Source organism: Taeniopygia guttata, chromosome 6, assembly GCF_048771995.1.
Source record: "Taeniopygia guttata chromosome 6, bTaeGut7.mat, whole genome shotgun sequence".
NCBI classification, from domain to species: Eukaryota; Metazoa; Chordata; class Aves; order Passeriformes; family Estrildidae; genus Taeniopygia; species Taeniopygia guttata.
Genome location: NC_133031.1, coordinates 2,525,819 through 2,553,662, shown reverse-complemented (window position 1 = coordinate 2,553,662; position 27,844 = coordinate 2,525,819). Strand labels below are relative to the sequence as shown.

Here is a 27,844-nt window from a genome sequence, read left to right as displayed (position 1 = left end):
CAGGAGAAATTTCCTTACAGAAAGGGTGATTAGAAATCGGAAGGGACTGCTCAGAGAGGTGGTGAATTCACCATTCCTGGAGATGTTTAAGGAAAGACTGAGTGCCACGGTCCGGTTGGCAAGGTACTGGTTTGGTCACAGGTTGGATTCGATGATCTCAGAGGTCTTTTTCCTAATTGATTCTGTGTAATTTCTATGGTTTTCCCCCCCTCCACGCAGCCCCCCGAATGAATCTGACCAGCTCAGAGATATGGGGCTGTGAGGGAAGGAATAGCAGGAGAGGGAAAAGTATTCAAAAGAGGCCCTTACCCCAGGGAAGTTGGAACTGTGGTGTCCATGGAGAGCGGGGCAAAAGAGAGAGAGCAGGAAGTTTCAGGGGTCTATAAAGGTTTTGGACAGGGTGGGCTCTCCTGGCTCCCCGCCAACCCCGTTGGGGCAGGGAGGAGGATCCAGGGGTTATCATGATCAGAGCCACAGAGGCCCGGGGAAAGGGGGAACAAAAGGGTGTCCAGGAGCTCACCGTAACAATTCTGTAATTCTGTAATCTTAATTTCCCTCTCCAAGAGGTTGTTTCTTCGGGTGCAGCGGGCCATCCTCCAGCCTGCAGCCTTGTGAAGGTGAGCAGAGCGCTGAGTTTGTGAAACCCTCGCTGCCTTCTCGCGGGGGGGGGGTTAGGGCAGATGAAGTTCTGTGCTCGGGACTCGCTGCTGGCCCGGCAGGAGCCGCCCCCACACGCCCAGAGCAGCGGGCTCAGCCCCCGGGAGCCCGGCCCCGCCCGCAGCTCCGCCCGCAAAGGCCGAGCGGCCCCGCACGGCCCCGCCATGGGCTCCCGCCTGTCCCTGGACGGCTCCGTGCGGGTCGTGGTGGTCGGGGGCGGCTTCGGAGGGACGGCAGCCGCCAGCCTGCTCAAGTCCTGGGCTGTCCCCTTCGTGCTGGTGGATGTGAGAGATGCTTTCCATCACAACGTGGCCGCGCTCCGGGCCGCCGTGGAGAGCGGTAAGGGCTCGGGCAGCCTCCCTGTCCCACCGGCACCTGCGGGGAGCGGCAGGGAACGCGGTGCTCGCACTGCCTTCTCCGCCCTGCCGTGGTGAAAGACTTGAGTTTTCCATCTGGAAAATAAATACTAGGCACCAGGAGGACCCACAGCCCATCTGTGGTTAAGCTAATTGCACATCCACTGGGAAAACTGAGCAAAAACTGCTCAGACCATCCCTCCTCCCCAGCCCCCGCTTCCCCTTCCCCCCCTTTATTTATTTCAAGAGTGTAGAAGGTGACTAAGCTACAAGCGAAGCAGCTTGAAGGGGTGAGTCAATCACTTTCTGTATGTGGCCACTGAAATGTGGAGCAGCAGAGCATGAGGCCCTGGACCATTAAACCCTGGCAGAGCTGCTCAGGGCTGTCTGCGCCCTCAGCTGGAGGCTGGGCCAACCCCATCAGTCCAGTCACTGGGGAGTTTAGGGGTAAAGTACCACGTTGGAGGCTGGGAACAAGCATCAAAAGGATAGCAAAAGTTTGGTCTGAGAGGCAGATTACTGAAAAAAGCCTCCACCACCCAGCCAGAAATTGCCAGGACCACAGAAACAGTTATTGGTAAACCCAGTAGAGGAGATAGAAGGAGCAGAGACAAAGCCATCTAACCAGTGTGATCTGATCTGAGGCAAAGGGCCTGAAGCTCCCTGCTGGGCAGAGATAACACCCAGCAAAAGTCCAGCCCACAGTCCCAGATGCATTCCATGCTTTTGTCTAAGCAAGGAGAGCATGAGGGGAGAAGAGGGGGTGGTTAGCCTCCAGAGAAGGAGAGCTCTCCCATTGTCTCCTCTTCCCACAGGATTTGCCAAGAAGACTTTCATCTCCTACTCAGTCACCTTTGGGGACAGCTTCCGACAAGGCAAGGTGGTGGCCATAGACCCTGGGAGGCAACAAGTTGTGCTCAGTGATGGTGAGGTGGGTGTTGCAATGACAGGGATGCCTTATGGGATCACCTGCTAGTGCAGGCAGCCAGCCTTCAGCAGGGTGTGTTCCATCCTCCTGGAGAACTTGGCGTCCTTCCCCGCACAGCTCCATCCCTTCCAGCCCAGCTAAGTGGCCTTCAGCTGTGTGGGACGTGGGTGTGCACTAAATACCCAACCCCATCTCCTGCTCAGCTGAGCTTTTATTCTTAGAACTGGATTTAGAGCTCAACAATTAAACCTGGGGCTCAGATCCTTATTTAACTTCAGGAAGAGCCAAGAGCAGCAGCATCAATCACTCTTTTCAACCAGAGCATCTCACCTCTGTTCAGGAGAGAGTGAAGGAGAGAAGTTAGTCTCTGGAACCATCTGTGAGTGTCCAGCATAAATATCAAGTTATTCCCAGTAAATTTAGGATAATTTCTTTAAATTTCCTTAAATCTCTCAACTTATCTGAATGATGCTTAGCTCAGACCTTGAGGAACAGTTACTTGGTGTGACCTGGACTGGGTCTAAAGTCACTTCCTGACAGTGACAAATACTTTCCTGGTTACCAGCAAAGGATGGAGATGAGGGAATGAGTGACCAATACTTAGGAGGCAACCACTGCGTTCTAGGCTCTGCTTTTAAGAGGTCTAATATCCCATTCTACCTTCTGCCCTCCCAGGAGCTTCACTACTCCCATCTCATTCTTGCAACAGGCAGTGATGGGCCATTCCCTGGGAAGTTCAACCAAGTCATTGACATGGAAAGTGCCATCCAGACCTATGAAGACATGGTTAAAGAGGTGAGGAATCAACTCTTAGGAATTGCTGCCTGCCTTTGTTCAGCCTCCCCGTCCCAGATACCACTGTGGCTATCTGGAGCCAGCTGTGGCTAAGAGAAAGGGACACTGAGAGCAGCCAGGACAAGGAACTCATCATGGCTTCTCTAGCACAAGGGGAAACCTGAAATGCTCAACAGTATCACAGAGTAGGCAGGGAGAGTGCACAGGGCACTTTTTCTTGTTGCCTCTTAATGAGCTAAGAGGTTTATTGCTGTTGGGCCTGTGCTGTGTCCCACAATGTTCATGGAGTGACTGAAGGGATCTGGCTTCCTGCCCTTTGCAGTTCTCTTGTAACACGAATTTTCTCTTGAAGATTGAGAAATCTCAGCGCATCCTGGTAGTGGGAGGTGGTGCTGCTGGAGTGGAGATGGCTGCCGAGATCAAAACGGAGTACCCGGGCAAAGAGGTAGGAACATCTTCATCACAATTACCTTCATCCTGGTTCTGATACTGTTCCGTGATGGTGCTGCTGGAGGTACCTGAGAGGACTGCACACCTGCTTGCTGAGCCTGTAGCCAGCCACCAGCAAGGACTGTGGCACTAGGTGCCCCTTCCTGGCTTGTTCTTGCAGGAATCCATTAGGGTGGAGGACACCAGCTAGAGCTGCTCCTACCTTGCACACAGTGAGTCTTGTTTTGTTCCTGTGTTCCCAACAGATCATCCTCATTCACTCAAAAACTGCTCTGGCTGATGTGGAGCTGCTTCCCAGTGTCCGTCAGGTGGTGAAAGAGATTCTCCTCAGGAAAGGAGTCCGGCTTCTGTTAAGTATGTTCTTAACAATGCCTCTGAACACCTACAAGCTGCTGTTCCTTTAGCCAAAGCATCTCCTGATGTCCTTTCTTACTTTTTTGGTTACAAATGGCTCCCTTCAATTCCTGTTTCTCTGGGTTAGCTGGAAACCACAGCCTAGCAAATGTTTGTGACCCAGGGCTCTCTGTTGCAACAGGTGAAAAGGTCAGCGACATAGAAAACCTGAGGCCAAACCAGTTCCAGAAAGACATGGTAGTGAGGACAGAGAGGGGCACCGAGGTGGTTGTTGACATGGTGGTGCTGTGCACGGGGATAAAGATTAACTCTTCTGCATATGCTGCTGCATTTGGTAAGTAAAAAACCCAAACCACGTGGTGGGAAGAAGCAACAGTTCTTCAGAGTGTGGTGCCTGAGGGGTGTGAGGTGGGGAATGGACTGTGTACAACCTGTGGGCGTGATTCTCCTGAAATATCAAAGGATGATGCATTGCACGAGACTGCAGTGATTAACCACAGCAAGGCAAAAAGCATCTCTTCCCTGACACATAGAAAAGAGGGTGAAAAACAACCCCTCACTTTGTGTCAGTTACATCAGCAGCATTCTGGGGTCTCGGGCCACAACAAGCAACACAAAGCTGCTTCTAAAAACCTGCTGTTTGGTAAAACAGGTGACAAAATGGCAAATAATGGTGCTTTGAAAGTTAACAAGCACCTCCAGCTGGAAGGCTACGAGAACATCTATGCCATTGGGGACTGTGCAGATCTCAAAGAGCCCAAGATGGCCTACCATGCTGGGCTCCACGCCAACGTCGTGGTGACAAATATCATCAACAGCCTGACACAGAAGCCTCTCAAAACCTACGAGCCAGGTAAGGTCAGCTCCTAGCACCTAGCCTTAGGTGTTGGGCTGCTTTTCCACAAGGAACAGCTGTCCTAACTCTCATGAGACTCTAAACTCACTGAATTCACTGTGAAGGAACTCAAAATTGGGGTAATGTCAGCTTGGAGCTCAGGCTTCATACTAGTCATTGCCAAAGACACAGTGTAGATATTAATTACCTGTGTCAGTCTACCACACAAAGTGTTCATTCTTCATTAATGTCTTGATCAATCTACTGGTGGGAGTATGCTATTCACAGAACTTATTTTCTTTCCTTAAAATTGCTCACTGTCCAATTAAATCTCAGGAGTAAGATGACTTCCCTTTTCCTTATTTCTCCCCTTAAACTACAACACAAACTGAACAATCTGGTCTCAAAAATCTAGCTGGGTAATGGGTCTTCTTCATGAGCACTGATGTAAACTTAGCAGAACTATGCTGAATGCTGTTGCACATGGATGCAGGGAAGCTGGATAACAGTTGCTTCACTTACACCTCTACATCATCTTTGCAGGGTCACTGACGTTCCTGCTTTCCATGGGCAGGAATGATGGTGTAGGCCAGGTGAATGGTTACTATGTGGGACGTCTCCTGGTCACCATTGCCAAGAGCCGGGATCTGTTTGTCTCCAAGAGCTGGAGGACGATGGGCCAGACAATGCCCTCCTGAGAGGGCACCAGCAACAATCCAGCAACTGGAAGAGGGTGAGAGTGCACATCTATTGCTTGGACTGACTCATACTGTCCTCTGCAACACTTCCTCAGGCCATCTGGCACCATGACACATAAAAGGTGTGCCTGCCTTGCTGTGAAGGGGCAGGAGGCACTTCCCAAATGAGCTGTACAGAAGTTCCCACAATAAAAATCAGAGAAGAAATGTTTCTTTTACTCCCTTGCTGAGAGAGCTCTGAGCAACAAGCTTGGCTTACCTTAATTTGTAACAATAAACACTGTGGCATTCAGAATATCTGTGGTTTGTTTGTAATGTGTTGGGGTTTTTTTTGGTTTTTTTTTCTCCTGGCTTTCTCTATTCTTGCTCTTCTAAGAAGGACCTGCTTTTTACAGATCTGGCATCTGCTCTGCAGCTTGCAGGGAGAATGGCTCACAGTGCTGCCAGGGTAATGCCTGTCTAAAACCTGAAAGGGGATATGGTAAGCCTGGATTTCAACAGAATATAATTCAGCTTTGTGTAAAAATCTCCTCAGCAGCTTTAATTACATCACTTATAGTACCAAACTTCAGCCAGAAAAGCTGTTGGTTGTGATAGGGTAAGCACTAAATTACAGATGCTGCTGCTTTTTTTTCCTTCTCTTTTCCTTTTTTTTTTTTTTTTTCTTTCTAGGGTGAGAAATCCCCAGAGCAAAATTAGGGTTTATAATAATAACCACACTTGACACATCTTTTTCTTTTTTTCTTATAAAACAAACAAAATCACCATGAAATATTCTCAGTAATTACAGAAGTTATTGTGAGCTAAAAGCAAAACAGAAGCTCCTCATGCATCACTTCTAAAACCCTTTTCACCTCTCTGTGGGCTGAAGGCAGAAGTTTACCATCTACCCTCAATGGAGGGGAAAAAGGAGCAGAACATATTTAAGAGCTTTCTTGAAAGTGGCATGTGTGTGTGTGTGTGAAGAAATCATCGCTACAAATCTAAAATGAGGTTACTCTTTAAAAACTTCTAAACTAAAGTAACAAAGGACACTAAACTCCTGAAGCCAGGTGATAACTCAACTGCTTAAGGTGATAAAAATGGCATGAAGAAATCAGACTAAACCCCTCTCATCTCTAATCACAGCTCTCCATCAAGTCACAACACGTCACACTACTACCACTCCCCCTCATCGTCACATTGAAAAAATAAAACCCACCTCTAATGCTTTTAATGCTACTCAAGTTTGTTGAAAAATAAAGTTTCATTTGGCTGCCGTTGCTACTTCGTGTCTAGCTTGGCCATTTCTTGCACGTAGATGCCAATGCTTTCACTGTCGAAGAGCAGAAAGTAAATGTTCTTCAAGGAGGAAGAGCTGGTGCCATCAAAATGGGTGGAAATAGCTCTGAGGGTCACCTGGGCTGCCGTCTGTTTTGGGAAGCAGTTTCTGTGTGGTCAGGGAAGAAAAGAGAGCAGGTGAGTGTTGGGCAGGGATGCTGGGAGAAGCCAGCCAGGGCTGTTCCAGCCACAGGCTGCTAAGATAGTTCTACTTGCAGTTTGGCAGACCCCAAGGATTCCATAGCAATATTCACCTGCTGCTGAATTAAGTTTCCTTGCTGGCACAGCTTCTGTTTCCATCTGCTTCTACTTCTTAGGACCAAATTTTTTTGTTTACAATTTTAAAATTTGTTTTTTATTTTTTATTTATAATTATTAATTTTTTAAAATGTTGCCCTTAGAAATAAATTTTTCCATGCCATGCTGGGCAGGCTAAAAATTTCAAGGATGATTATTTTTTTTAGCAAAGCATCACCTACTTAGCTGACTTCCTTGCTCTGTCATTAAAATACTGTGCTTGGGATTCCTGTGAAAATAATTGAAATTACGACTCCAAGCCGTATTAAGATCGAGATGCATTCATTCACTCCTCTTGATGGTAATATTCTCTAACCTACAATCATATTTATATTGAAAACCATCAAAAAGATCTGGCACAACTGAAGTATCCCGATGTTACATCAGTTACTGTGAATAGTCCCTAAGATGGGACAGAGGAAAACTAGAATTCACATAATTGATATAGTATAATTCTTTATCTACCCACAAAACCATCATTTCAGATGCAGACACGTAGGTAGAGTAAAATTACAGCAAAACCAGGAAGTTCTATTTGAAAAACTGCTTTTTTTCAGGCAAATTTGAGGTCCCTTGATAAATGAAATGTAAACCACAGCATCTGGTAAGACTCTCCATTTCTCTTAGGAGGAATAATTGTAAGAGAAACAGAGTGAAATGGAACAAAGCAGCAGCAGGATCTGCATTGAGACTAATGGTCCAATAATGGGATTATTCTGATTCTAAACTCTTAGAAAACATGAAGTCTAGAAGCTATTTCTATTGGTATCAAAAGCTATAGTTAATTTTTACACTAAAGACTGTTAAAAAATTGTATCACATTTTGCTCCCACTAAAAACCACAAACAAAAATACCTGTATATTAAAAATATTACTAAAATGATTGCCCCTCTATTTAATCTTTTGTCCTGATCCATAAAAATATTTTTGCTTTGAAGAGTAACTGTGTAAAAATGGCATTTTAACCTGCTGTGTATTCAGTGATGTGTGGTGATTTCACTGATCAAATGCAGTTTTACTTTCATTTTATTCACTGTCAGGCCAACACAACAGGAATGTACTATGTACTCTACTCTTTGGGCACTATGACCAAAATCAGTGGCTACATTTCAAAATAAATCTAAGCAACATGAATTCTAACACAAAGTAACTCATGCAGTTAGCAGTAAGATCCCCTCATCAGCGACCAACAAACTGTTGATTTTGAAATAAATTTGAAAGAAAAAAAGAAAAATACTTCAGATTTCTAAGTCAAACACATTCTACTTGCTAGTTATTGAGAAAGAAAGGTGTGGCTTCACACCTGCTTTAATAGGTTTCCCTTTTGAAAGCAGATCTACATTTGAGAAAAAGATTTTCTTCTGAAAGGTTTTGTGTGACAAGTCTTTTCCATATCTATTATCAGGAGGGCTTAAGTGAACACCCCACATCCAGTAGCTCAGGTGGCATCACAGCTACCTGCCTTCAGTATTATGCTGCTATAATCTTATTAGTACAAATGCAGGTTTAATAAGACTCCCCACAGCAAAATGAAGGGACACAAAACCCGAGGTGGTGCAGAGGAATGAAAATGACTGCCTAGCAATAGAAAACACAGCAAGCCCACTCAGCTCTCCTGTGGGTTGGCTAATTTCTCTTTACAAAGGCTCTCTGGCAGTTTCATGCAAACACTGCACTTCAGGCTGGATTCCTCTGGAGCAGCTGTGTGTCAGATGGCAGCAGCAGAGGCAGGGTCACAGAGCACAGGGCACCTCTCTGTCAGCAGCTCTGACAGCCAATTCCACCTCTGCTACCTGACACAGGGAGTCCTACCTGCCGCTGGGAAACGGGGGGAAAGCCACAGACTTCAACTTCTTGTCTTCTGCAGCTGTTAAGCAATTCTTGACAGTCTCCTCGAGCTGCTCTTCACACTTGTCCGAGCCCCACTGTGGGATGTGACAGTGGATGACAAACTTTGCCGCTAGGCCGCTAGACTGAGTGAGTGCAGCTAACACAAATGAAAATATAACATTTAGTTTGGGACAGAAACCGCCCTGCAACGACCTCTCAACCCAAAGTACCTTCTTAATTACCTCACCTCTCCACAGAAATACAGTGGGGTTAAAATACACCAAAATGGCTCACTTGCAGTAATAACCTGTCTCATCATTCCTTTTGTGATCAATTGTTATTTCTTTGGAGACCAAAGAACCCAGGGCTCATTTGGTTAGCACACAGCTACTCAATAATGGTTTTTAGCTCTCTCATTCAGCACGGCCTCTGGGCTTGTTTTATGCAAAGTACAAAAACCTCGCCCTAAATACAGTATCAGTAATCCCCACAGACATTTCTGCAGAGCTGTCACTGAGTGCTTTGGACAAATATCCTGCATCATCATCATCATCTTTACAACTCCAGAGAGCTGGGGAGTAATATGTAGATCCACTTCACAGCTGGATAATTTCAGAAAGGAACATGAAAATCAAAGTTGTTTGTTGAAAGTCTCCACCAATTATGTCTAATTAGGAATCTCAGATTAATTTTTCAGAAAGTGTAATATTTCTCCAGGACCTGCAGAGCTTACAGCATGGCATCAGTTTGCTTTTGTTGCAATTGTCACCACCAGCACAGTGGAAACTCTGGGTGTCTTGGTAATCTCAGGTTAAACATTCTGAAATCCTCTGTGCACGACTGAATTAGCCCAAGGATGAAAATCCTGGATGTATTCACTTGTTCTCCAACACAGAGGAATTTTGTTGCAAGCATAGAGGAATTCTGTGCTACTTAAATTTTAACCAGGTGTCTTAGTAATATAAAAGGAGTCTATCTTTTAGTTAGGTAGTGATGTTGACACAGAAAAGTAGTTTACTTTGATTTTACAGCATATAAATTTGATTTGATACGAAAGTGAAGCGAATTATCTTGTATAAAAATTTCTCTGTCATTTCAAATGATAAAACTAGGCTACTCAATTAGGAATTTTCCCAAACTAGACTATTTAAAGCTTTTTTTTTTGGGGGGGGCTATAGAGATACTAAGCCAAATAAGGCATATTGTAGCTTTTCTCCATCTGTCTTCCAGACACCTTCAATTGGTTTAATCTGTCCACAAAGGAAGCACAATCTCAGGTCACAAACTATTCCCTGCTACAAATGTGTTAACCCTTGAAGGGAGCTCCTCTAATAAAGCAGCTGCAGTGTCTGAGCAATTGCTCTTCCAAAAAGCGTGCCAGCTCTGCAGATTGTATCACATCTTCATCTGTGCTCAAAGTAAGATAATTATGTGGGTTACATATGTTTATCAAATATGCATAAAGGAGAATAATTTATGAAGTATCACTAATTTTTCCTATGCCTCGTGTTAGGCTGAGAGCTGTTTCTGATTCTCACTAAGGTTGCAGTACAAACAGGGAAAGGCGGCACAAGATTTCCTTAACTTTCGGACTCCCATACTCAGAAACTGCCTAAGACAAATTGATCAGTCGAGAGACAGAATGTGCACAGCACACAGGTATCCTATTTATTCTTCCTTTTTTTCCATCTCAGTAGGCTGCCCATGTCAACAACAGCTTTGAGGAAACACATCACATAAGCAAAGACACATAACAACAGGAACAGATCAGAATGTCCAGAGAAAAGAACATATAAAATGAGCCATGTCCAAAAGAGAGCAGAGGATCCTTCTTACCTTCAGCAACTTCCAAAGGTCCTTGAGATTTGCGAAGCTCTTTCACTGTTTCCAAGAACTCTTTGCCTCCAGCCTTTTCCAGCGCCTTGCCTGCAAGGACACAGAGCAAAAGGCCTTGACTTCAGAGTATCAGCTTGGAAAAACAAGTCTACATTATTTAAAAGAACACTGTACACACACCATCCTGCCTCCCTCTATCAGCAGCAGCTGATTTTTATGTTTACCACTCTGCCTAGACACAGACAAACTTTACTTTTTATGGTTTTGAAGAGCCCTGTATGCTGTTACTGGAAATTACTTTAATATAAATATCTGTAAGAATGCTATTCACTCTGATTCATGCTAAAATAGCATGCAGTGGGATTTTCAGGACTCAGGCTTTCAGCCTCCAAAATGAACCCAACATACAAACCCCATTACTTACTGAAACAAACACAGCTGGGATGTCAGTGAAGGTCTTGATGACTCAAAAACAATGATCCAAAAGTTTGCTACTAGATTCTGTGCCCCCTGTGTGACTGGCTGAATAGCTTTTTATCTCCCTCCTGCTTAAATTTCCATATTTGTAATAACAGTATTTCCTTATTTTGCATAAGCAGTATAAGACTTTGTACATGAGTATTTCTAAATTACATAATATCATTCAATGAAAGTCATAGTTAGAAATGTTAATAATATATAATATTGTAATGCAATTTTCAGATACAAATGTAAAAATAAGCCAGTAAACACCTCAATACTAATTATTTACACCTTTGCTGCTCATGTGCTTCAACAACTTATCTGTGTTTTGCTTGTGATTAAAAGCAAACAAATTAGTGATTAGCCTGCTATACCTAGTCAGATCCAGCCTGATTTTCAGAAGCTGTAAGTGATATTTAGGCCTGGGCTAGATTCAGATGAAACAGGGTGGGATCTCAGCAGGCAGCCAGTAAACCAGCTACTGTTCCAGCTCTAGATGATTTTTTCTCCACATACAGAGCCTCACCTATTTCCTCCTTGAGGTCTATTTCAGCAGTTGTAGGGTGAACAATGCCTTCTACTTTCATGGAGCCAATATGGCTGATGTCACTCTGTGTCAGAGAAAGCTGAAAAATAATAATGAGGGGGAGGAACAAATAAATAGTAATCCAAGTGCAAAATCATTTTCATACCAAAAAGCTGGCTGAAAGAAGGCTGGATTCAGACTTTCAGAGACCAGCTATTTTATTCTCTTCAGTATGTGTGATTCTGACTTTTAGCTTTTAATTAATTAATTTGCACACCACTCAGATTATCTGGGGATATGCCTACAACTTGGGAGCTTGCTCCAGAGGAAGCTATTACTAGAAAACTAATGTTCTGACATCATAATTTAAAGAAAAAAAAGGCTGATTTTGGAAATGCTTTGGCTGAAGAGAAAAGCATTCTTCCCCTCATGCTAAGCCCCCAGTCTGTTATTGTTCTTTATTACCTTTTGTCCTGGTACAAGGCTCTTGGAGGACAAGATAGTGAAACCATCCCCAGGTCCATCTTCAGTTGTTGAATTTGAAGCTCCTTCTTTTTCATTGTCCTTTTGTTTGCTCTATTTGATAAAAGAATAAAAAAGCAAGACTTCTTAAAGGAAACAAGATAATCACCATCTAGCATTATTCAATAATGGAGAGATTTAACTTACTACAAATCTTATATTCTCAGATCAATATGTTACTCATAGCCTCGTAATCCCCTAAGATTATGTAACAACAGAGGTCTGCACGGTTTATATAATGATAAATCAGTGGTTCATCTGAGGCACTACATACTTTTGTAGTCACATTCAGAGGCAGGGCACCCACACCCATCTGTAGATTTACTGACAATTAAGGCTGTATTTATATGGGTAGGCATGTGTTAGTTTATTTTTGTTGCTAACAGAGCAGAACCTCATATTAAATCATACTTAGTCACTTAGTAACCCAGTCAAATGCTCCAATCTGAAGAAAAAAAAAACCTTCTGGTCTGAAAAACAAACATTTAAGTCTCAGTTATTAAGTGATAAAGCCTTCTTATAGCTTACTTTCAGGAGCAGAAAACCTATCAGTCCTAGAGGGCTAAAAAAGCATCTCCTCACATCTCTCAATATTTGCTTTAAGGTATGTCAAGGAGCTACCACGTCCTAACAAGTCCAAACTCTGCATGTGCACAATGCAAAGTAAGGTGGTAGCTGAGATCCATGCACAGAGGTATCCAATTAAACATCCCATTAAGCAATTCTGTTTTCTTTTTAAAGTCTGTTTCTGCATATTATCAGCTATGGAACTGTATTAAAACTTTGAAAAAATAGGCTTAATCCAAGTTTTAAAAGTTTAAGTCAAAGCTCAGTATCATTTAACTCTACCCAATGAAAAGCTCAGCAGTGTTTCAAGGTGCATGTTCTGGAACAACAAACCAAGAGCACTGATCTGGGTTACTGCTTTAGCAAATTAACCCATTTTGGACAGTGATAGGAAGATGGGCAACCCTAAGGGAAGGTGCAGTGGTCAAGTTCTGATTGATTATTCTTCTTCTAAAAATCACTAACAACAGCACAGCTAAGAACACATGAAACAATGAGCTTGTCACAATGACATTGACGTTCCATGTTGGGACAAATTCTCTTGGCAGTGAAAAATCTTTACCACCAACCCAGTAACTGTGCAAGGCTGAAAGAATGACATCTCTCTGGTAGAAAATGTTTCAGAACACAGCTTCCTTTGTTTTAAAAGGATTCACTGCCACAGAGGTAGTCTGGAGGTAAGAGCTTCTACACAATTATCAAGGAAATATTGCAGAGGGTGACAGAATCTGTACCTGCCCAGTGCTTACCTTTTTGGACGTCCGGGCCTTGGTAGACTTTGCCTTCTTCCCACTCTTTTTGTTCACCATGGATTTCCTCCCTTTCTTCTCAGGAGCAGGGGAAAGGATGGTCTCAGATTTGCCTTTGGCACCCCGTTTCTTGGCTAGAAGCTCAGGCTGAATTCTGGGCAGGACACCTCCACTTGCAATAGTCACACCTTTGAGCAACTGCAAGGAGAAGCAGTGCATGGAAGCATATTACAGATCCTCTTAGCCTGCACCACCAAAAACAGTTAGGGAGAAAATCCACAATAACAAGGAACTTGGCAGGTGACAGCAAAGTCAGACAGCACATCCTGGAGAATTTTGTTGCTGCACAATCATTCCTCCCACTTCCAGTACCCATCTTAGTGCAAACCTGTCCTTGGTGATTCACAAGCAGTGAATAAGGGTAAAAGAAGAAGAGTGTCTGTGGGCTACTTAAAAAAAAAGACTCCAGCACAGCCCTGTTCAAAGGAGGACTGGATGCAGATCTCTTTGGTAGGAAAACAGATGCAGTGAAAGCAAGGAAAAGCTCCAAGGACCTGTTTTGCAGAGGCTAACAACAGGAATGGGCTGTGATACCATGTAGAGAACAAAATCTGGCTAATTCCTAAGAGACAGCACTGGATCTAGATCCCAATTCACAGGTCACTGACCAGAAACACAGAGCTGGGAAAGGGCTGGTAGAGTTAGCATACTTTCTCTTCTGGCCTGTTTTGAATTTTTACTCCACTTGACTGGAAACAGAGCCACATGACTCCATGGACACCACATTTTCATTATTTAAAGCAGTCATATTAAGTGCAGGAGTATTCAAAGTGTGAATGACATCATCCATCTTCATACAGAGGAGATGCTCTGATCCTGACTGAACCTTTTCAGCAGCCCTGAATAGTACAATCTGCAGCCCATGCTGTGATCTCTGTCCTCACTCAACAAGTTTAGCAGAAGTGATCCCACAAGTGATCCCAGGAGTCAGGGTGCTGAAAACCACAGTTTGGGCAAACAGACAGGGAGGCAGCAATAGCAGAGAGGCAGCCAGATCCCTACCCAGCATGGGCCTCATAGCCAGTATAACAGAAAACACACATTTCTACAGCTTTTGGGAAAAGGTCTTGCACTTTTTCTTTAAGTATTGAATGTCCCTGAGGAAAAAGTGAGCATCAAAACTACTTGTTTCAACAGGACTCATGGGCTAAGAAGAACCAAAGTTTATGTCCATAAGATTTAAGATGAGGTATGTAATAACCTTAATTTTTGTTTGCTTTTTTTTAAGAGGGCACGATTTTCTGCTCCGAAAACTGCGATCTCATGACTCGGACTAATCTGTTTCTAACCTTCCCTGGTAGCACCTTCACTCAAGCCACAGCACACAGCCTGCACCAAAATGTAAACAAGCACCTGATTCAGCTCCTCATCATTTGCAACTGCCAGGAGGATGTGTCTGGGGGCAATCCTTCCTTTCTTGTTGTCCCGTGCCGCGTTTCCTGCCAGCTCCAGGATTTCAGCTGTAACACATCAAGATAAAAACCAGTAACAAAAATGCAGCTTAGGTACATGCTGCATACACATTTTACACTGCTTCTTAATATCCCTTTACCTTTTCAGGGATGTTTCCAGATTTAAAGGGACTCACTTCTCACTAGACAAAGGCAGAAACCAAACCCCACTCAATATATCTCTAAATTTCGATAAATTCATTTGTCCTTCCTAATTCTCTAAAGGAGAAAATATACTAAGCTTGGTTCACATAATTTCGTTTAAGAGTCTCAAGTCAGAATTCTCTTTCAAAAAGGCAAAAAACCCTAAAAATGTACATCAGTAGTCCAGAATTTATCAGCAGCCCTGTGAAAACAGAACAATCAAGCATGCAGTGAAAGCCCCAACCTGGAACAGACAGCTCTGGCAAACAGCAAGGATTCTCAGGACCAGGGAAGATGAAGACTGAGGTGCATTTGAAGAAATACTTGGAAAGCCAACACACTAGCCAGGCACTGCTGGAATTCTGCATTAAAGGGCACTGAAAATCTGTGAGAAGCTTCATTTCAGAACAAGAGATGAAAGGTTTGATCCAGATGCAAGCAGAAACAACGTGAGAGCTTCAATACATGGAATATTGATAGAAGGGTCCTTCTACATCTCTGGGAATAGGAGGTCACTTCAAAGGTAGTTGGTCTAACTACCAGTTAGAGAAACAATATAAATGTTGTAACCAAAGTCACTGAGCTTTTCCTAATTATTGCAGAAATACAGACACATCTCCTTAAGTTTATTTGGACTGTAACAATCAGTATCATTCATTAGCTTACATAGTTTGACCTCTACTCAGAAGTTATTTCTCATGTAAGAACTCTACTGAACTCTACTGTTTCTACTGAACACTGAGAAGGAAGGAGAACAGAATTTTTTTCCCTCCAATTACTCCTAAAAATCATATCCACACTTTTTTTTAATTTTAAAAATATACAGTGTCCTTGTCTTCTGGGTTTATGTTTGTTAGTAACAGGAATATGAAAATTACAGCCAATCAGTGTCCTGTTGATAATTTATTGATGTCTTAATGACATCCTACTCCTTTTTACAAACTACATAAAGAACTATAACGACTATAAAAAGAAGAACTTTCATGAAAAATCTAGTGGAAACATACATAATGTCTGGCTAAAATCCAAACTATTTCAACATGGGGCTTAGCTCTGGCTCATGGGAAAAATACAAGCTTTCAATTCCACTCAGAATAACAAAAGTACAAACTTGTCTTCCAGTTTTCACTGCTATGCAGCACACATATTTAACTGAATGTTGGAAATGTAAAAGCCTTTTTAAAAATATTTATATACATATTCACAATGAAGTGTAAAAGTTAGGGCAGGAACCTCTCAGCTCTAGCATTTCCTAGTCTGTCCTGGATTTTAAAGGAGGAAACTGAAAAGAGATCTCACATAATCCAGCTATATTCATCCCCATGGAGCTGCAAGTGTCAGACCCTCTCCCAGACCTCAGCCAGCAGAGCTAACACAGCAGCAGACAGCAGGAACAGATCCCATCCATTGTGCAGACCAGCAGAGAGCAAGAAAAGAGACCCAGGCTCCTCCAGTGGGTTTTGCAGATGTGTGCTGACAGCAGAGGAAAATTGCATTGGGGAAAAAAAAAAAAAATCCAAAACCAACACATACTTACCTGGGTGGGAACTGAAGTTCTTTCAGGTGTGCCAACAACAGGCACATCCTGCTACCTGTGTGCTCACCCCACTGCCCCAGGTTTGGGTCCTTTGGCCAGCAGCATCCTGATGGTGCACTCTTAGTCCTCTGCCTAATGTTAAGAGCAAAAAAGGCAGAACACTCAAATGCCAGCCACAGGACACTGGGAAGAAGGGAATCCGAGGCAGAGGTGATGTATGGCAGATTGTGGAATATGTACATGACTTACCAAAGGATGACAAACATTTGCATAGGTAACTGATTGCCTTACCTCCCTCTAGTGAAGGTTTCTACTCCTATTTTTTCTAATGGTTGAGGCAGGGGCTCATAATCTTAAGAATATAAAATGGCATTAACAAAACACAATATCAAAATTGGAGGCTTCAGTTATCACATGCTCTGCTAACAATAACAGATCCCTAAAGAAACTGCTTTACATTTCAAGTAGAAACTTCTTAACCACTGAGTTTATCTAAATTGTAAAAAGACAAGTCTGAGAATATAGGTCTTATAATACCTATATAAATAGATATTATAGAAGGAATATAGAATACAGGTCCTATACCATAACAAGCTCTCTTGGAACTGGGCATCTTGATATTCTCAGCCATGAGTTAGTTTTACTTTGTGCGCTAAGCACAGGCATTAAGAATTACATTGAAATCTCAAATAATATTGCTTCCTGCAAGAGTCAAAATCCACAAAGGTGCCTCCACATCAGAAGTTTAACTTCAAATCCAGACATCTTCAGAAGCACATAACTCTCTTCCAGCAGAGACAAGCTGCAGCCAAGTTATGACCTGAATAGAATTACATCTTGTCATCCTGTGACATACAGGGAAAAAGAGTTTTCTTTAGCTGATGGATCAGCAAATTTGAAATGTCTGGGAACTAAAGCATCCTAGCCATGCCAAAGGTTTTTGTTCAGCTGAGCTTGTAGGAAAGTGGACTGCTAAGATCTATGAGAATTACTGATAGCAAATTGGAAAGATTTCGTCCAGGTTGTCTTGTTTTCCACCTCTTCTTCAGGAGAAATTGTGTCAGCTCCTGTTACACTACCACATAAAAATCTACCTTTACTCTGCAAAAATCTATTAATGATGGAGTCTGTGTCCTCCATTTACAGGTGGAAAGATGCTGGATTTGTCTCTGCATGGCAGATGAGCACAACAGACAGAAGAGTATTCCAGGTGACTCCTATGAAGAAGGAAGCCTTTGCTGGTGGTGTGTTCTGCCCTAATTTAGACAGGATGGCTTTCCATTGAGATCTTCCACAAGTTCCTCTGACCAGCACACCCTGACATGACTTATGCTTCCCCATCAAGGAGCATCTGTATTCTCTGCCTACTTTTTGGGAAGATGCCCTGTGGGACATATGCAGTTGATGTTTGCTTTGGGTGGTTGTGCCTGCAGCTCTGTGCACACTCAGACCATGAGTCTGTTGCAAAGTCCCAATCAGATGGGACTCAGGCCAATTTTTCAGAGAATTTAAACTCTGAAGCCAGTGGAATTCTCAGCAAACACAACCTTCTGGATAGGAATTAAGCTGCAGTTTTACAATATGATTTTCAAGCCTAAAATGTAAAACAGCACAGATATTAAAAAGAAAGGTCTAGAACTGTGAGAAGATCTTCATATTAGCTGATCAGTTGAGGTGAAAGTACCTCTTCCTGAGATTCTACCACCTCTACACTGTGGTGATCGCTGGCATTTTAACAATGGGGTTGATAAGGCAAAGTGCACATTTGGGGGTGATAATGGCTGTGAGATGCTGCCATGATCAATCTTGCTTGCAAAGGAAAAAACCAGGGGTCTTGTATCTCTGTGGCACAGAACACATACCAAAGCCAAACAGCAGCCTCAACTCCATAAAGTGGGAGTAAGAATGCTCCAGATGCATGTGCACCCTCTGGATGATGCCAGCCACGAGGCTCAGTGCTCTGGGGCAGCACAAATACAGGCCAACAGCAGACCACACAGGACTGGTCACTCACAGAGATCTGCTGGCCCATGCCAGCCCTGGAGGAATGCAGGCACTCAGGTGGTTCTGGTCCTGTCTGACCCTTCCAGCCTCATCCACCTTGCCCCTATCCCAGCCATGACCTGCTTCCCCACAGCTCCAATCTCCTTTCCCTGGCAAGCCACACCAAGACTTCTATCTCAGCACCTTTCCTGAACAGTCACTGCTTTTTCTCTCTATTCAGGCTCAATATTCCTGCCCAGGTTCTTCACGACCAGCACCCACTCCATCCAACCCTTGGCCTATTTCCTATTTTTTCAACTTGCTCTCCAGCTTCCTAGCAGGATATCTGGACACTCCTCACCAATTATTTGCCTACTGCCAGTAGCCAGACCTATCCCTGCTCCTGTCTCTAACATCAATATTCTTCTTCCACAACCCCTGCCTCCCAACAATGTTATGATTTGGGAGCTGAGAGAGGCTGGAACGTGTTCAGTGAGGACCAAGTCTTCAGAGATTTTAGATGTTAAAGTCAAAGAAGTCCCTGCTGCGCATGAGCAACCTGTATTTTATCTAAGTTAGAGGTTGGCCAAAGAGAACAGATTTCTCTGAGGTGGCAGAGACCACCCTTCCCCTTTTGTAAAACATCAAATCTCTGCTCAAACACAGAGAAGCACTCAGGGGTTTAGAGGAGAAGTTTTCCTGGATGTTTTAACATAACAAAAAAATATGTCCAATCTGCTTCTGTGAAACAGCTAAAAAGTGACAGTCCCCTATTGCCACCCTCCCAGATTTAGCCTGAAGGAGTTCCCCTGCGTGCAGTCTTTCATCCTAAGGAACCACCATTTCACAGCTGCAAATCCAGAAGAAAAGAATGACATTTGTAATAGAAAGATCAGATAATGTTAAGAAAATTTAGCTGTTTGACATATACTACCCTTGGAAAAACCTATTTTGTTTCTAGAGGCTTCCCAAAACCGATGACTTTATTCACCTGTAATATTAGCAATAACTAGATCAGTAGGTCTAGATGCTGCAATGCTTTTTTTTTTTTTTTTTTTTTTTTTTTTTTTTTTTTGACTGAACTCTCCACCTTTGTAATATTTCCAAACAAGACCCTGGATAGAGCACAGGAACTTTGGTTTGGAAGGAACACAATCCACCACAGATGTTTGCAAGAAACTACTCCATTCCATCACAATATATACAGGAGTTCTCTGCTGAACCAAACAGCTGAAAATAGTACTCCCTTACAATTTATGTGGGCTCCCAGCCTACACCTCTAGCAATCTTCTTGCCTGGTTGACTACACATTCTTTTTTTTCCAAAGCAAAGTGTAGGCCCACACATAATCTGCTCATATCAGATTAATGATTTAAATTAAACTGCTCTTACTATCCAGGAGCAGAGCCAAGACATACATTGTTCTAGTTCAGGTAATAGGCAAACAGTGCTGACCACAAGTCAGTCTGCACCACTGAAATGTTGCACATACCAGATGTGCTGCTGACAATTTATTACAGCACCTTGTAAAAATTGCCACAGCTCAGAACAAGCATCTCCAAATGTTTATCCAAGAAATATCTCCCTATGGAGTAAGACAAGAAAAGAAGTGTTTCTCTCCAGACAGAAAGTCAGCAGAGTCACAATGCATCACATTATGTTATAAAAGTTATTGTGATTTCTTCAACACAAGCAATGCTTTGTCACTCCAGCTCCAGAAGTAGCCTCAGGGGAAAAAAAAAAATAAAAATTGATTCTCATCCTGGAATGTACTGCCACAAACATGGACATTTTCATAATGTACTATTAGGCTTCATGATAAATTTAGTGTTAATAGTAAAATTGTGAAATTAGTGAAATTTATTAGTGAGATCTCAGATTTTCTCCACACCTTTGAAGGAAAATAATGCTTTTATTGTCTGGTAGTGAGAACAAGCTTCACATGTAAGACAGCAGTGTTTACATAAAATCTGTTGCATGGACAACCAGGCTCCATGCAAGCTGCTTCATGCCACCTTGGCAATAAACTACACTCCTGAAACACAACTCACTCAACTAATTCCATCCAGGTTGTGACTCCTCACAGATTCTCCAATGCACCTCAGTCTTGATCTGTAACCCCCGAGTACCCTGAACCAGAATCCTCTCTGCTCCAGGAATTCTAACCATTTGCTGAAGTGCTATTTTCCATAATTAAACAAGAAAATCAGCAGATATGATCAAAGGACACTCTGAAATACTTCTGTACAGAATCACAGTACATTGTGATTGTGGTGATACCAGGTGATACCATGGGACACCTGCCCCTTCCTCAAAGTTCAATTTCAGAAAGGCAGGAAAAAGAAAACTCAGGGCATGTAAGAAGAATTAACCACAGAATACTTTCTTTATACACTTAGGCAAAGCAAAAGGGTTTTCAAAATTAAAAAAAAAAACACTTTTATATTTCATAGTACTTAGATACTCTCCTGCAAGGAGAAATGCAGCCAGCAAAACAGTTCTGTCACTTAAAAAGCACAGAAGCAGCACAAGGTGGGTTTGGGTTTTTTTCTTCTCCTATTATTCACATTCAGGTGTATCAAAAAACCTAATTAATATCATTTTTGTCTAGGACAAAAACTACACAGATGTTCAAAGCAATTAAAAATAACACTTCCAGCTAGTGACCAAGCATGGTGCCTCTAAAGGAGAGAATTTCCACCCCCAGCCTCTCCAGGAAACAAATAACCTCCTCAGCATTTTCAGCAGCTTTCAACAAATCCTGATTTCCAGGAGTGCTCCACATGTTCACATCCCATCCCGTGGCTAACCCTGTCCTCTGTGTGTGAGGAGCACTGCCAGGAGCAGCTCTGGTTTACCTGCGAGGTACTCTATGACAGCTGCCATGTACACGGGCGCCCCGACCCCGATGCGGTACTTGTAGGTGCCTTTCTTCAGGTAGCGCATCATCCTCCCCACGGGGAAAATCACCCCGGCCCTGCTCGAGCGCGACAGTTTGGACATTTTCTTCTTCCCGCTCCGCCCCGACATCTTGCAGCCTCGTGCTTCTCAATTCGCCTTGCTCCAAATCCGAGGGCTGCAAGAGAAAACCGGCAGGATTGGTGAGAAACACCTTCACGTGTTGCTGCTGCTCCAGAAGAAAAAATTCAAACCCGCCCTCAACGCCTGTTAAAGTGCAGGCATTGTTCACTAAAAGCTGGATAATTGGAATATTTGCTATAACTTTGTTTTCGAACTGCACCGTCAGTGTAGCAATAGCAGGAGCAAATAAAACAAACCTTGTTTTCTCCTTATTTTTCTGGCAACCACAAGATTAGGGATAAATGCACAACAAACCCTGGAATCTGCCACTCCACTCCAAAGCTTGCATGTGGTCACAATTACACCTCCAGTTCTCACTCTCAGTCAAATAATGTTTGGGAAAGTTTTAACTCTGTTTACAAAACCTGGTTTTATCTCCATTTTGATAGTTGCCCTGAGGGCCCAATTATGAGCCTGGTTACTCCTCGGAAGCAAACAAAGAGCAGGTCTGCCACAGATGGTATTTCTGCCAAGGAAGGTACAGTTACCTCACTCCCAGCACTCATTCACCTCAATGAAACAAGGAAACACAACGAGGGAGACACTTGGAAAAGCATTAAAATGAATCTAGGTGATACTGCCAGATTTTATCATAATCTTTTCATTTATGATATCAAAGGTCAGCAGGGAGCTGTAAAAACTTGGCATGCCCTTGTGTATCAGCCAGACAATTTTTTCTTTCTGCATGCAATGTATTATGTGGGCATGATAAGGAAAGTTGGGAAAGATTAAACCAGTAAACCTATCAGACACAGACACATCAAAATTGGCATTGCTCATCATCCCACTCTGAATTCCCTGCCAACTGCCAGCCTGGAACCACGAGTGGTGGTAACAGAGCTCAAAGGGAAGGAGAAAAGAAGTGGGGAGGTATGATATTAGTCTTCAGAGATGCAAGAGGATGCTCTGAAGGTGGAGAGAGCAAGCGTTCCCTACTCTTACAGAAGCTGTATGGCAGAGGGGAGAGAGCAGCACCAGACTCGGTCAGACAGGGAGGCAGCAGAATCTTCCCATCAGGACAACTTCAGAACAATTTGAGGATGTATGTCAGAAATCACTCGAGCAGCACTGGATCTGCCTTGGGACTGGAGGCCAGACAAGCTTCCTTCCTTAATGAAGTTTGCAACTTGTGAAAAACCCTATATAAACTTTCAATTTCATAATAATTATAACCCTTAAAAACGTGTCATTTTCAGTTTGTGACAACTGACATCCAAATAATAATCCTAGGCTGGGAATTAGGCTTTTAGCCATCAGAGGAGCCAATTTCTGGAACAGCTTTCTCTTTAGAGCAACAATAACTCTTTTTGAAGTGGAACTTAACAAACGTATGCAGTAGGGTACAAACAGGTTCCTGCAATGCTGGCAGGACAGTTGCATCACCCAAAAGTTCAGTCCAGGACTGAAACCCCTATAGAGAGCCATGCTGAAAGAGCACACTACCTGTATCAAAATTGTATTAAGCTAACCCCTCATATATTTGTTCCTATAGCATCAAATCCCTGTTGAGTGAAAATCAATGGAAAAAGGCAGACGTCAAGGGATTAGATCCACAGAAAATACCACTGTTACACTTGATCTCCATGACAGAAAATCAAAACATAGTTGTATACAATTAACCACACTGATCTGGGCCTTGCTGTTGCATTATATAAATTTATGTTTAATTACTCACTTTTGGCTCATCCTTCTGTTACCATCACTGAACTTTCCACCCCTGCCTACTCCTTTACTTTCCCCTTCTCTCTCACAGGAAGCCCTCTGCCATTATTTACTCCCCTGCTGCCAAGCCAACTTTTGGAATCCCAAAATACTCTCCAAATGCACTGCAGGTAATGTTTGCATAATTCTGTGAGAGCTTAAATACAAGAAGTTTCAAAACTCTGCCAACACTGTCTCTGCTTTGCAGCTTACATGGACCAGGGTGCACTGAGGAGCAGCAAACACAGCAGTGTGAGCAGTGTGCTCTTGTCTTGTTTTGACTCCTACAGGAGGTAATTTTTGGTAGAAAGCCAAGCTCGGGCATAGTCACAGCAGGATCTGGACAAATAAACATGTGGAGAAAACTCCTGTGAACCTGGACAAAGAAATCCCACAGACAGGGATCTGGTTTCCTTGCAGGAAGAGGCACATGAGCTCAGCCCTGCCACACTCACCTGAACTGCAACCAGCAGGTAAAGAGCTACAAGTTGAGCACTGCTGTCTTAATTCCTCACTTCTGAGGACACAGCCAAGCCTCAAGGGCTTATCAGCTGAAAAGTCTACCCACACTCGCTCCCTCTCTGCTAGCTGATTCACCATCTCTACCTTTCTCCTCACGAAGTGCAGCCTCCGTTTAAAAATAAACCTGTGCCACTCATGCCAAGTCCGTCCTCACTGAGCTACAAGGGCTGTATCTGTATCTGGCTGCCGTGACTTTGGGCTTGGGCAATTTAAAGCAATTATTTTCCCTATCCCTTAATTGGCCAAAGCACGCTCCCACTCTGCCATGACTCCAACATCCCTGTGTTGCTATGGGGGATTGAGTAGCTACAACATCTCATGGAGCTCTCAACAATATGATTGCAAGTAGAGCTTTCCTCTGCTGAGTTTTGCCTTCTTCAGAGCCCAAGGCAACCAGTGACATTTTCCTTCTGCCTCCTGGAAAAATACCTAAGAGTCCACCTTCCACTGGACCAGGTTGCTCCAAGCCCCATCCAGCTTGGACTTGGGACACTTCAAGGGATGGGGTAGCTGCAGTTTCTCTGGGCACCCTGTGCCAGGACATCACCACCTTCACAGGGAAGAATTAAGGGAAGAGCTCCTTCCTAACATCTGACACAAATCTCTCCTTTTTTAGATTTAAACCACTTCCCCTCGCCCTGTCACTGTCTGCCCATGTAAAAAGTCCCTCTCCCTCTCTCACACGCCTCATTCAAGCACTGAAGGGCTGCAGTAAGGTCTCCCCAGAGCCTTGTCCCGGCCAGGTTGAACATGCCCAGCTCTCCCAGCCTGTCTCCTGAGCAGAGAGGCTCCAGCACCCGGAGCACCGTGACTTCCAAACACTGAGAGAGCTCCAGCTCAGCAAAGACTAAAATAAAGGAGGTGCAGGACTACCCACACAGCTGCACTTCCCTCATCGCCAGCGGAAGATCTATTAGAACAGTCAGGAGTTGACAAGGAACCCACAGACGTACCTTGGATCCAGCTTGGGCTGCACATTCATTTACAAACGAAATATTTGTGAAAAATAACGCAGAAAACCTGAAGCAGGGGCTCGCTGTCTTTGCTAAGGCACCAAAGCACAAACATAGTGCTGTTCAGAGTGCAGGTGTGGCGTCTCTCGGACTCCAGAACCATCCACACAGAGCGCGTTACCAGTGAAAGAAGCTGCCAGGGCTCCCCAAACCCGGGGGTCCCTCCAGAGGCAGCTCACACTCACAAACAACATCGAGCGACCCCTGCGGCTGAGAGGTCGGGCCTCGGGACGAGCCCACAGAGAGCGCTCGGACCCCGCCGAGCCCGGGGGACACCGCGGCCACACCGGAGCCCGAACCCCCTCAGAGCCGCCCCGCCCCGCCCCGCCGCTGCCCGGCACCGCCGCCCCGCCCACCGCCCCGCTGATTGGTCGCTGCCGCAGCCCGGGCCGGGCACGGAGCGCGGTGATTGGCTGCGAGCCGCCTGATGGACGGGTGCAGCAGGCGGGCCGCGCAGGCGCCCTGAGGCGCAGCGGAGTGCGTGCGCGTGGGGGTGTGGCCGCGGCTTTCCCGCGCAAACGCTGCCCCGTCACGGCCCCCCTCACGCCGCCCTCAGCGAGCGCCGCCGCCGCGGAGGCTTCGCCCGCTGCCCGCCAAGGGACGGCTGCGGCGGCGGCCGCGCGGCCCCGGAACGGGAAGCGCTGCGGGGGCCGAGCGGGGGCAGCGAGCGAGGAAGAACCGCCCCCTCCCCCCCATACACAGCTTACCCGGGGCCAGCCCCGCGCGCGCCGCCGCCGCCTCGCGCCCCCCCCTCCCTTTATGGCCGCCCCTCACCCGCCCCCCTCACGCCCTTTCCCCTCACGGCCTCGGCCATGGTCGGGCCCTCCCGGAGAACAGCAGCGGCGCCGGGAAGAGGAAGAGGAGGAGGAGGTGGGTGGTGCGGCCGAGGAAAGAGGGAAGGAGAGGAGCAGGGCCTCGCCGCGGCCCCCGGAACCCCCGCGCCGCCGCTCCCCTCACCTGCCGGCGCCCGCCGCCGCCGCCTCCTCCTTCTTGTCTTCCCTTCCTCTTTTTCCTCCCCCTCTTTTCCTCCTCTCCTTGCCCCCCCCTCCCCTTTCCTCCCCCTTTCCCTGTTGGGCTCCGCCTCAGCCGCTCTCCCGTATTGTATGTTTCAATGGCGATGGCGGCGGCTGGCGAGGGGGCGGCAGGGGTTCCCTCCCGCTCCGCACATACCGCCTCTAGGAGGAGTCACCGCAGCCGGGCCCGCTACAGCCCCCCTCTCTCGGCTGCGCCCTCCTCGCCCGGGCCCCAGCGCTGCAGCGGGGCCAGCAGCCCCCTCCCCGCCAGCAAAGAAAAGCCCCCCCGACCCTAGTCCCAGTGGGCTTGCGGTAGCCGGGAGCGTAAAGGCAGAAAGCCTTCCCATCCTTTCCCAGAGTGGAGGAGTTCGGAGATGGAGAGGTTTCAAGGCGATCCAAGATTGGGGTAAAGCTCAAGGAGCGCCTGGTTTTTGTTAGAGAGATCCATCCATCCCTCTATCCCTTTGGCACTGCGTGCCTCGCCATAGTGCCTCTAACCCAAATATTCCAGCATTCCCAAATCGGTTTGGAACGGCCGTAACAAAGAGTGCCGGCAGCTCTTTGTGTTGTCTTGCATTGGAGCGTTCTGGGCGCTCACGGGCTTTCCAACTCGTCCATGAGGGCTGCAAACTTCCCTTCCAAATGGAAGCTGAGGGATTTTTCTTTTGTTCCCTGCAGTCGCACGGATTCAAGAGCTCGAGCTCCAAGAGATGCAATAAGCGATTGTGTTTTGAGTCTTGGCAGCGCCAAATCCATGAGCAGAGGCTGGTGCAAACAGGAGAGTACAGGGCTGCACCTCTTTAACCCATCTCAGGTATATTTTCACATCAGACTGGGTTTATAGCTTCATTCCTATACAAATACATTGTTGCACCGATTTTGCTATAAAGACATTAGGGTGCTACTGTAGTGCACTAGGAGATACATTATTAACACAGACCACTCCTTGCTTGCAGTGTTGCTTTAGGAGGGTGTCTGGGAACAACAGAGAGAAAGAACCATTCATGCATTCAGCATTCTCTTTACCACTGTAAAAAATCCTAAAAGATTCACTTGAGTTTGGTTTTTGGCTCCATCAAAGTAAGCAATTCTATGTCTGCACAGAATTGGATATGGTGGGTAGAAAAGCAATGAAATATTTCCCCAGGTTATGTTAATTGTGGATTGCACCATCTCATGAAGAATGAGTTCAGGACCTGCATTTTCCTGTGACCTTGGGTAAAGCAGTTCCCTTTACACAGCTGTATTTTGACTGTCGTTAAAATGGAAATAAAGATACCTTTTCTCTTTTCAACCATTGAGTAAGAGCCTCAGTGCATTGGTGTGGGTTAATTCATTGGAGTCTGTTCTCTTCCTCATTTCTTTTTGAAAACAAGGTCAAAATGCCTTGAGACCATAGGAGAAAAATCTCATGTATGACTTATTTTACATGTAAAAGGAAGCCTTACCTTTATCTTGCCCGCTGAGAGTTGAAATTTATCAAAGAAGATATCTGTAGGCTTGCCAGTGTATTGAACCATATTGGGAGGGTAGGAGGAAGCTCAGGAAGATTTTCAAGCACTAAGCATAAAAATTAATGACGATGTAAAACCCATGTGAAAAGGGAGAAAAGCATTTACATGTCTCTATTTCCAGATACAAATAACTGCATCCAAAAACCCTTACAATCATGCATGCAGTACGTGGCCTTGTAATATAAAATAATTTGAGATGAGGCAAAATAAGCATCCCAGGTTTTTGAAAACATTCCCAGTTTGTTAGAGTTTAACATCAAATAGTTGCTGTGTGATAAGAACACGAGCATGTGGGAGGTCTTTCAAGGGAAAAAAAAAGTCTTTGTGTGAGGCAAACTTTCAACATTAGAACTCCCTCTGTTTCTAACAACATTTTTTCTGTTTATAAACAGCATTCTGAAGAAGATAGGAGTGCTGGAGAAGTGTGAGAGAGGACACTGAAATTTTTCATAGTGTAGCACTTTTTATGTCTGTCATAGATGTCTGAATTTTAATACCAATGTTTGTGCTGTTGTGATTTTAATAGTTTCATCATAAACTCATATTCCATTTTTTATCTCTCCAGTGGATACAACCCATCCTTAATCTAAAAATTGAAAGCATTGTGTGGATATTTTATGTTGCTTCAAATGTTTCTGGAAGA

The 27,844-nt window shown here is 44.7% G+C and overlaps 3 protein-coding genes across 4 annotated transcripts; 2 read left to right on the top strand and 1 right to left on the bottom strand.

The window, feature by feature from the left end:
• The first annotated feature begins 802 nt into the window (after nucleotides 1–802).
• On the top strand, nucleotides 803–5,368 carry AIFM2 (AIF family member 2). The gene is given in 8 exon segments (NM_001245543.1): nucleotides 803–996; nucleotides 1,829–1,944; nucleotides 2,617–2,736; nucleotides 3,089–3,181; nucleotides 3,432–3,540; nucleotides 3,722–3,874; nucleotides 4,193–4,393; nucleotides 4,919–5,368. Coding segments are annotated over 8 exon segments (1,122 nt in total). The 5' UTR covers nucleotides 803–821; the 3' UTR covers nucleotides 5,074–5,368.
• Nucleotides 5,369–5,801: 433 nt separating this feature from the next.
• Nucleotides 5,802–25,816, bottom strand: MACROH2A2 (macroH2A.2 histone). Of its 2 annotated transcripts, none has more exons than XM_030275625.4 (9): nucleotides 25,632–25,816; nucleotides 21,216–21,433; nucleotides 14,596–14,702; nucleotides 13,183–13,380; nucleotides 11,810–11,920; nucleotides 11,345–11,444; nucleotides 10,357–10,446; nucleotides 8,503–8,677; nucleotides 5,802–6,502 (listed from the first exon to the last, which is right to left on the bottom strand). In XM_030275625.4, the coding sequence occupies exons 2-9, from the start codon at nucleotides 21,385–21,387 to the stop codon at nucleotides 6,337–6,339; spliced, it is 1,119 nt and encodes a 372-aa protein (XP_030131485.3). In that variant the 5' UTR covers nucleotides 21,388–21,433; nucleotides 25,632–25,816; the 3' UTR covers nucleotides 5,802–6,336. The 2 variants fall into 2 exon arrangements, with proteins under 2 accessions (XP_030131485.3, XP_012429846.4); XM_012574392.5 differs by lacking the exon at nucleotides 25,632–25,816 and adding an exon at nucleotides 24,615–24,756.
• LOC116808571 (uncharacterized) lies at nucleotides 22,330–26,981 on the top strand. The gene is made up of 5 exons (XM_072931410.1): nucleotides 22,330–22,421; nucleotides 23,192–23,270; nucleotides 24,732–25,544; nucleotides 26,366–26,501; nucleotides 26,835–26,981. The coding sequence occupies exons 1-4, from the start codon at nucleotides 22,330–22,332 to the stop codon at nucleotides 26,489–26,491; spliced, it is 1,110 nt and encodes a 369-aa protein (XP_072787511.1). The 3' UTR covers nucleotides 26,492–26,501; nucleotides 26,835–26,981.
• The last annotated feature ends 863 nt before the right edge of the window (nucleotides 26,982–27,844 follow it).